At 43.4% G+C, this 10,715-nt stretch overlaps 1 protein-coding gene across 1 annotated transcript; it reads left to right on the forward strand.

The window, feature by feature from the left end:
* The first annotated feature begins 3,638 nt into the window (after window positions 1-3,638).
* Window positions 3,639-4,440, forward strand: LOC121870951 (homeobox protein six1-like). The gene has a single exon (XM_042372923.1). The coding sequence runs from the start codon at window positions 3,781-3,783 to the stop codon at window positions 4,438-4,440; it is 660 nt and encodes a 219-aa protein (XP_042228857.1). The 5' UTR covers window positions 3,639-3,780.
* The last annotated feature ends 6,275 nt before the right edge of the window (window positions 4,441-10,715 follow it).

The raw sequence follows: 10,715 nt of genomic DNA on the forward strand, positions 1-10,715 counted from the left end.
GAGATGAATGGTTGCAGACATTCTGTACACTTAACAACTACCACTTGGGATTAAATATTCCTCCTCGCTAAACACCCACACCAAAACAATGACTTAACCCCCCCTCCCCCCCTTTGCCAGTCGCAGGAGGAGTTGGGCCCCAGCTGTTGTTAGTATGTAGACGAGTTTTCTCATTTGGTCCTCACACACCTCATAAATTCAGCTGAAGCAACAAACGTTCACTGGCCGGACCAACTCATGAAATAACCTAAAACCCCAAGTTGACTAAACGATCTACCCTCAACACCCTCTTGGGCCGGGGCCAGCGATTATGGTCCCTAATGACCCCTCACTCAACGTCTATTTTTCTACTGTATTCCTCTGCAATGACAAGATATATTTGTGAGTTATATACTGAGGTGAGACGAAGAACTTAGTTGTTTCACAAATGCCTCTTGGGACACAATATATATTAAAGATATATTTGATAAAAAACAAAATATGATAATGTGATTATAAAGTACTAAGACAAAATCAAAATGTGGGTCAGTTTTCAATCGCACAAAAGAGATTCCTAAGAAAATATCCAAATTCAGAACTTCAGCCGACTTGTCAACTTTCCGCTCTTGTGTAAACATAAACATTACCCAGAGGCTTAAAAGCTCCACTAAGTATCACTCAACTGCTGACCTGAGGGTGATGTATGACCAGCTAGACTATTACCTGCCTTCTTCCTGATTCTTAATGCTAACTGATTCTCTAGATGGTCAGTCAAAGTTTTAGCAAATTCTAAATTACCAAAGTTGATTGACATGACACGACAACAAACTCTCAAACTACATCAGTAAAGACCAAAGGAGTAACACATCTTTCCGACCCAAAATTCAGTAATAAACTAACTCAGAAAATGGAGATAACTTGACCTGTTAACCAGCCAGCCATCATAAGCGAAGAAGTATTAAAGATATTGAGGAGCTAAAGATACCTGCATGAGGGTGGCCTGCTGACGGGGCCAAACCACTCACTGTGATATCAGGTCTCACGCCGAGTAAAATGACACAATGTATTTATTTGTCTGGTTTAAGTCCTCATAGTCTTACTATGTTATATCAAGCCTCGTAAATCCTCACATCTATTTGCATTATATGATATAGTCTCACCTGTAAGAGTGAGACAAACACACAAGACCATTAAATAACCTAGTGCAAGGATCACACACCTTGATAAAGCATAATGGTCTTAAGATTAATATATTATACCTCGTAAATCAACACATTTCTACTCAACATTTAATACAGTCTATCTTGTAAGCCGGACAAAAAAAATAATGAGTGCTTTAAATAACTCAATGTAAAGTTCAAACGCCTTAGAATTGATACAGGCGAGTATACTCAGGTTACATACTATCATTCAGTGTCTAGTATACCATAAATAAGATAAACACAACAGAACAAGGCCATCAAGCAGTTCAGCATCAGCTAATAAATTACGTTCGAGTAATAAAACCCTTATCTCAATCATCGGATACAGTGAGTTGCTGGTCACGTTATATACCAGTAGCAAGATAACACCGCGTGGATCAGTAATATGAACACGTACTGATGCTGTTAAAATGTATTACAGCGCCTCAATAACTAGTAGTGTATTGGTTGTGTTATATTGCATTATAGCACTTCTATAACTAGGAACTACTGATGCTGTTATAATGTACTACAGCGTCTCTATAACTAGGAATGTACTGGTGCTGTTATAACTAAGAGCTATTAATGCTATTATAATGTATTACAGCGCCTCAATAAATAAGATCTCTCAGCTAGATCGACTACTAAAACTTAAAAGCGAGATACAGCAAGAGAGATATATCAAGAGATACACCAAGGCGATACATTACGGGATACATAAAATATACATAAAAATATATAAATACATAAAGATACATCAAGAGAGATACATAAAAAATACATCTCTCTTATTTTTACATATTAAAAAAAGGGTACAAGTGAAGAGCCACCTGGGCGAGGACTCAGCGCCTCACCTGTCTTTATTTGGTAATCAGATCTTGAGGTGTCTGGATACCTTTTATCAGGCGTTGTGAGTCTGACTGATGCCTCTCTGACTGACTCGTCTACCTCACCCTGGCCTTCCATATTATGACCAGTATTCATATTCTCTTCAAGTAAATCCTAAAGGTTAATTTATCACCTGTATATGAATTTCGATTTTACTTCACATGAAAGAGGTCGAGAAATTCTAATGCATCGCAGCTTTTTCCTCAGGTAAGTGCTTCATAAATCAACTATGGTGTCAAGGGTTATTAATTTAGCTGTAAAATGCTTTTGTCGTAGTGTGTTTTATTCTTCAATCCGCACTAAGACCTTCATCGTGTATCAAGTCGGGAAAATTCTTCATACAATATTAAAAAAAAATAATAAAAAAAGATTAATTCCACTGAATCAAATTCACGATGCACAAGAGGAACGTTTCAGAGTCTTCACAACGGTCGTGGAAAATCATTGTTTTATAATGTTTACACTACATCTCCCGGTAGAGTGATTCTCTTCTCCACTTTGCCCTGAGGATTTGTGTTGTTATGGTCCGCGAGACATTAAAGACCGCGAGACATTAAAAACCGCGAGACAGAAACACCACGAATGATAAACACGAGACAAAGAGACTACGAGACATAAACACCACAAAACATAAACACAACGAGACATAAAGACCGCGAGACATAAAAGACCAGAGCAAGCGAGCGAGCGTAGCAAACACACACAATACACCAGTAACCAGCAGCAAATCAGCGAGGCATTAATTTGAGAGTTTTCAGGAAAGCGCCCCCGTAAAGTGGTGAGCGAGCCGTAACCTGTGACGGCTGCTTCGTGAGGCCGGGTCGTTACAGCTCTGCATCAGGAGGGAGATATATTGAAACCATTTTTCAGCGTTTTCACAATACATTTGGCGTGTGGGGAGGGAATGGGGGGGGGGGGGGAAAGGGAGGGGCGAGGAAAGGGAGGGAGGCCAAGCGTTAATGGGAGGGCCTTTGTTTTCATCTGGTTAATTGAATATTGTGTCTATTGAGAAAATACTGAACGCAAGAATATTTCATCGATTCGTTCCAGCACCTCCCCAGAGTTGAATATGGATAAGAAGTTGTTGATGTTGTGGCCGCGATTGACGGATGGTCCCTCAGCCGATGGAGGGGAGAAGAGACGAGAGTTAAATGGTAATACTTGTACCGGGCGGGGCGGAGGTGTGCGTGCGTGTGTATGGTCGTGGGTGTCAGGTAGGAGGGAACGATCCACGGGAGGAGGTGGGGTGTCTGTGTGCGCCCTGACAAATGCTTCCCTCAGTCTATTTATCGTTTAATGAATAAGTGTGATGATTAGGAATACCGACAGTGTGCACTATATCATCCATCTTCTTATGTTAACGTGGACCACCCCTCTACCTAAACGGGTACGGTCATTGGCCGGGTGGAAAAGGACTCAGCTGTTAGCTCCACCCCGTCCCGCCCTAATTGGCCGCACCCACGATAAGTACTTACAGCTAACCAATAGATGCGGCCTCTCGTGTTGGTGGGCGGGGTAAAACTCGATCCGGCCCCTGCAGTATCGAAGGATGGAAACGTGAGCTAAGGTTTGCCTTGTAGTATAGTTTGGGTGATCCCCTGGTGTGGTTAGGACGTGCGCCGCTGTGTGCTGTGCGCCTGACTGGCTGTGTAGTGACCACGACAAGTCTGCTCGGTCTGCTGGGGTGGGCGTAGTGGGTGTTGTAAACATTAGTACCGTGGCGGATTATATTATGATAGTGGGGTCTATGAGCGAGGCGGGTGGACATCCAGGGGCCCCACACCTGGGCCCGCCGACACTGCCGCCGCAGTCCTCGCTCTCCCCGCCCGCTGCAATGCTCCCCTCCTTCGGCTTCACGCAGGAGCAGGTTGCCTGCGTCTGCGAGGTCCTTCAACAAAGTGGGAACATCGAGAGGCTGGGCAGGTTCCTGTGGTCACTGCCTGCCTGCGAACACTTACACAAGAATGAGTCCGTCCTCAAAGCTAAGGCTCTCGTGGCCTTCCACCGCGGCAACTTCAAAGACCTTTATCGAATTCTGGAATCGCACAATTTCTCAATACAAAACCACGGAAAATTACAGCAACTGTGGTTGAAGGCACACTACATAGAGGCAGAGAAGCTCCGCGGGCGACCGCTTGGCGCCGTGGGCAAGTACCGCGTGCGGCGCAAGTTCCCTCTCCCGCGCACCATCTGGGACGGAGAGGAGACCTCTTACTGCTTCAAGGAAAAGTCGCGGAACGTACTGCGGGAGTGGTACGCCCACAACCCTTATCCATCACCCAGGGAGAAGAGAGAGCTGGCCGAGGCCACAGGGCTCACCACAACCCAGGTCTCCAACTGGTTCAAAAACCGCCGACAACGGGACCGAGCTGCCGAACAGAAAGACGGGTAAGTCTATCATGTTTACAGTACAGACTAAGTCAACCTGTCGTCACCCCACTTGATCCAGTGATTCTTACTGCACCTACGATGCCTCCGTTGTCAACATTTTAACCCTTCGTGTACGGGGGTCTCTCTGTGCTAAATAAATCCGTCTGGTGTTCGCCAAATAAAATATTAAAAGTGGCGTCCTGCAGTGGAGATAGTTTATTAATGTACAAACATAATCTTCAAATAGAGACCAGCAAGACTTGTGGTGTGTTGATGTACAGTATAGAGCCACGCTGGGGGTCACTAGGGGAAGTGATGCCCTCCAGTAGTATAAGGGATGGGTGGGTCGACCTTGCCTGACGGGGGATAATTGCTCACACTTGCAACACAATTCACACAGCCCGCGGCGCCACTGTCCGCCGCCTCCCGACGTGTTAGCAAGGTCACGGTCTACGTCTCGCAAACATTCTCCCACCAATACATACACACATTCTACCCTTTGTACGGGTATTATCCACTGACGCTCTTACCAGTGCTCGGAGACATTCTCGATAACCAATTACAAATATATCTCAGCCCTCACAGCGACACACCCTCAACTATGCCCTTGGCTCAATCTTGACCATATGTGGATCCTTTTATTCATGTCTCAATACTTGTTTGTCCACGCACTTACTCCATCTTGGGCACTGATAACAAGGGGGTTAACGTGGAGAACACAGCCATTTTCAAGTCCAAAAGTTTTGTCTCACCAATTAGTGAGCTGCTGTTCTCTTCTGGATCGCTCACTGACTCCCTCTCCATTTTAGCGTTGACAAGTCTCATTAGTTTATCCTACAATAATTTGTACAACAGTGTGAGAGCCTCAAGTCATAAGTTATAACAAGGTGAGACTTGGGTAAGACGCCGTCACAATACTCAAGCACCGCCTCTTACATATTGCCGCCACTCGACACACACTGAGGCTTTGACTGATAAAGACAACCAAAAATGCGCCCCTGGCAGGTTCATAATCCCAGCCTTAATAATAATTTTACCCTTTAGTATAGATAGGGGGACCTTATCAACACCCGCTGTGTTGTGGGGCGCCACCTGCTGCTCATACATAAATACTGGGAAGTCCTTGAATATGCACAATACGACCTGGAGCAGCGGCAGTAGATCAAAACTTGTTAAAAAGTTGGTGTCAAGCTTCAGATGCGTCTTGAGAAGAGAGGTCCTTATTAGAGGTTCTTAATGAATAATAAATATTGTCACTTGATAAGACTCCAACGAGGTGAGTGGATGTCCTACAAATCACTGATATTATGTACTGGTAATATTCCATCACTAACAAGGGGTTTGGTGCATACTTGTATCATAGCATAAGCTGAGCGTGACATAAAAGGGAAAAGATACGCCACTTGTTCTCCACAGTGTGTGAAGATGAGTCTGGTCGTGATATACTCCGAGTCAGCTCATTCTACCTGTGAGAATACTCGTACAGTTTAATGTTGGGGTAATGTTAATTAATTCAGTGTCAAAATGACAAACGTAACTGAGATGTGTGTACAAGCTCTTCAAGTTTTGATGACCTATTTTTCTAAACATCTTGGGCTTTATTTGTGTGGCTGAGATGTTTATTCTGAGGAAGGCGGAGGGTTGTGGGTGGTGATGGCTGGGAGGAGCCACCTGCTGCAGTGTCACATTCATACCTACAGAAGGTGAAACGCAAGTTACTCTATACCAGCAACTTGCTATAATTTCCTTCGGTCTTACTCCGTGTCAGTTTTTTCATAAGTTCTTAAAATATTCCTTTGATCTGTTTTCTTAAAATGTCAAAGCTGTGCTATTAAAATAAGTAAATAGCTATCGATCAAATAATAGAACCTTTACGGTAGTAATTGCGACGAGACTTATTGGTAAAAATTTTGTTAAAGACCTTGTGATAATAGAGGAGGTGGAGGAGCCCCCCCTACTGTTGCATGCAGCGGCGGAAAATTATGGTGTGGTGCCCGGGGCTCCCACCGTCAAGGAGTCAACACCACACTCACCGACTTATTCTAACTTAACCTCTCTGCTTCTTCTCTGATGACCTAAAAGGAATCTCATCATTTTATATAGAAAGTTCTACGATTAGTGGGATTAAACAATACAATAGATTGAAAGCAAAATTTATTGTAATGTCAACATTAAATGCCACATTATCTTAAGCTAAGCACCAAGTAGTCGTGTGGCCTGAAGGACACAGCAGAGAGGTGACAGAGCGACTCCTGAACGTCGTTGTGATTTATGTACCAAAATATATGGCAGAGTTACAGCTTAACACGTCAGGCATCAAACGCCAAATATTTCCGTAATTTTTTGAATATTGTGCGTTCTTCGGGCAATTTCCTGGACACAGTGGCTGACAGACCATTTGTTACTGTCATCGCCACCTACCTGAGTAACGGCGGGAGTGACGGGTGAGTGACGCTCGAGTTACAATGATTGCCGCGTGTTGTGACGGGCTTAAGGGGTGTTAAGGGCGCCCTGGAGACTCGTACAGGACAGAGCCATGGGAGGCTGAGCCACAGGTCCGGGCAAGGCTCCCGTCACTTGTCTCCGTCACACCACACCGCCGTGAAGGTCTCCTAAAATGGCCCTCAAGCACATTACACGCGAATTCATCACCTTTACGGTGTCGATGCTCCTAATGTCATATTAAATGTTTCACTATTTCTTGTTGACGTCACGATATTTGTTAGTTTCCACCGAGTTAAATGAAATATTGTACTTTGGTGACATAATTCACAAGCCCTCCCACCCCACCAGCCCCCAGGAAAAAAAATAAATAAATCAACAGAAGAAAAAACTTTATAATTTAGACAAGTTGGAAGAAGTGCTTCAAGTGGACCTCAGTTGAGCTTAATTATGTTTCACAGGTACTAAAAATGTAAATACTTGGTGCACATCGACAGATCACAAGAGGCCGTAAATCTAAGTAAACGACGGAAGTTGAACTTTTACACGGGTTAGAATTATTACCAAGGAGATTTCCGAAGGTATAAATGAACTGAGACTAGAGACACCAGGTACCGACGCCCTCTGACTCCATGAAGACAATTTGTCTGGCCAACTGCTATGGGACATTTAACTTAAAAACACAGACATGAAGATGTGGCCCATTGTAGTGTGGCCACGGCGCAGATGTGCTGAGGAAGATTTGTCCTCAGGTTTAACGAGGAGAGCTCTTGAGACTGGCGGAGAGGAAAGAAATTATAGTTTGGACTATTAGCCGTCCTTTTTACTTCAGGTTTAGATGGAATGTATGTACTTAGTGCTAACATATCGCGACACTAATGCTAGTTATGGTTTTGTTGATGGCAAATATGTTACACAAATGCATAATATTTCATGGAATTTGAATATTATGGGAGCGAGTAGACTCAAACGTGGGTTGCAGGGCCCGGCAAACAGTATTACTGTTCCTTTTCATATTAATGATTAATAAATTTGAACTTATCCAATTACTTTATGCGTTTATATGTTTGTGATCACCGGCAGCACCACCAAGGTATATTAAGCGATTCTTTTATTTTTGCTTTTCTATTGTAGCTCGTCCAGGATTAGAACTGCACGAATTATGAGGCGAATTAAGTGTAGGTAAACAAAAAAATATATTCCCTGTGTGAGCGACTTATTCAACACTCACTGACTGATTGATGCGATAAATGTCTCTTGGCGCACTACCCCCCCCCACAAGGTACCACACATAGCACCCCCCCACAAGGTACCACACACAGCACCCCCCACAAGGTGTACCACACACAGCACCCCCACAAGGTACCACACATAGCACCCCCCACAAGGTACCACACACAGCACCCCCACAAGGTACCACACATAGCACCCCCACAAGGTACCACACATAGCACCCCCACAAGGTACCACACACAGCACCCCCCACAAGGTGCCACACACACAGCACCCCCCACAAGGTACCACACATAGCACCCCCCTACCACACATGGCACCCCCCACACACACACAGCACCCCCCATACCACACACAGCACCCCCACAGGTACCACACACAGCACCCCCCACAAGGTACCACACATAGCACCCCCACAAGGTACCACACACAGCACCCCCCACAAGGTACCACACACAGCACCCCCCACAAGGTACCACACATAGCCCCCCCCCCAACAAGGTACCACACACAGCACCCCCACAAGGTACCACACACAGCACCCCCCACAAGGTACCACACACAGGTACCACACACAGCACCCCCACAAGGTACCACACAGCACCCCCACAAGGTACCACACACAGCACCCCCCACAAGGTACCACACACAGCACCCCTACAGGTACCACACACAGCACCCCCACAAGGTGCCCACACACAGCACCCCCACAAGGTACCACACATAGCACCCCCCACAAGGTACCACACCCAGCACCCCCACACAAGGTACCACACACAGCACCCCCACAAGGTACCACACACAGCACCCCCCAAGGTACCACACACAGCACCCCCCAAGGTACCACACACAGTCTAAGTGTTTAATAATTATGAATACATTTTAATATACATACATACATACATACATACATACATACATACATACATACATACATACACTATTAAGGACATCGCTTACAATTAAAAAAATAAAAAATCAAGATGTAAATTCAGGTTGAGTTAGTTATTACAGTAATGTCCACCTCAGTTACTGTACCTAACCTGAACTCTGTCCCTCTCAGTGTATTTTTCAATAAACGTTCTGATTAAAAGTTTTATTTAATTTTTCTCAATTGAATATTTATTTTTATTATTATTATTATTATTATTATTATTATTATTATTATTTCACGGTCGTATTCTAGAGATAAAAATTAACACCTCCCAAAACCTAATTTATACAAGCATTAAATAAGTAATAGAAAGAAAAGCTAAGAAATATATAATAAATAAGTGACAAAGAAACACATCATTAACACACAGGTTGAACTTGTCAAAATATTTAAAGTATCTCAATTAACATTCCATAAGAGTACTTACTATACCTTCTTAAATAACATATCAGTGTAAATTGTCTAACCAACTCATACGGTTTGCTTTTGTCGTGTAAGTTATTTCGTTGTGACAATTATCCTATGAGGTAAATTGTATTTGTCGCCTGAATGATCTAATTTGTTCTTGTTTCTGGTCATGGCTGGACTATACTGTATACTGTAACCTAAAGTGTGGTGTTGGAGAGTTCTTGCGGCTTCCTCCACATGAATCCTCCTGTCTTCACTCTGTTTCTTCTCCCCCTCTCTCTGTCTATCTTTCTCTGTCTCGTTATACATGCCTGCGTCACATATATTTATCTTTATTATCAACCACAAATTTTGTCCTAAGACAGCGAACAGTGGCGAGATTAAGAGAATTTTATTTATACCTAAAATGGAATAGCCGCACGGCGTCACAGCACACTGCCACCCGGTTACTGGGGTGTACATAAAAAAATACATTAATTAAAAAAAATATTATATCCTTGAGGGATTATTAAGAGGCAAGTGATATTCAAATGAGTATATTTTCACCTTGTTTACAGGTATGTTTCCGAATTCTCCGCTTAATTTGAGCTTGACGCGAACATCCCATTTTCTTTAAGAGTTACGACTGTTGCAGCTATGTGGATTGTTGGTAAATCTCGTTTATGGTACTCTGGAATTTCAGTCCTGCCTCTCTAACTCCCGAGGCTTGTTATTGTAAGTAAATGTAATTACCAGGAGAAAGTCAGAGGCAAGTTACTGTTGACTTTTCATGGTGGAAAATTCGGGGATTTAGGAGCGGGTGATGTGGTGGTGGGCGGTGATGGGACACTCCTGTATATTCTCTCCTCGTCGCTTCAGAGTTGAGGAAAAATTGTACTGACTGGCAAAAATGTGAAGACTGTTACAAGAGATTGTGTATATGACTGGCAGCTGGAAGTGGCGCTATTGGTATACACAGTGTTCACTTTACTGATATAACTCTTTAATTATATTGCTATATCTTAATGGAGATTAGTTCATATATGGTAAGAGTTGTTCTGTTTCACCTAAGACAGACGTCGCTTATTATCATAACATAACCAAACTATAACTAAATTAGCTTCGATTAGGTTAGTATTGGTGTTATTTATTTTCTCTTTGTCTGATGGTTATCACCATGACCGCACTGCTTTATAATTATAAGGCCAGTGTGAAATTTCCAAAAATAAGAAACGTATAGAAATTATCACTATTTTGCAACGTGTGAGTGTGGGGGAGGGGAAGTCATGGAGCGTCATCAA

This window comes from Homarus americanus, unplaced genomic scaffold, assembly GCF_018991925.1.
Source record: "Homarus americanus isolate GMGI-L3 unplaced genomic scaffold, GMGI_Hamer_2.0 scaffold52512, whole genome shotgun sequence".
NCBI lineage: Eukaryota > Metazoa > Arthropoda > Malacostraca > Decapoda > Nephropidae > Homarus > Homarus americanus.

What these genes read in the sequence shown, in the direction of transcription:
- LOC121870951 (XM_042372923.1), top strand. Translation starts at nt 3,781, where the DNA reads ATGATAGTGGGGTCTATGAGCGAGGCGGGTGGACATCCAGGGGCCCCA.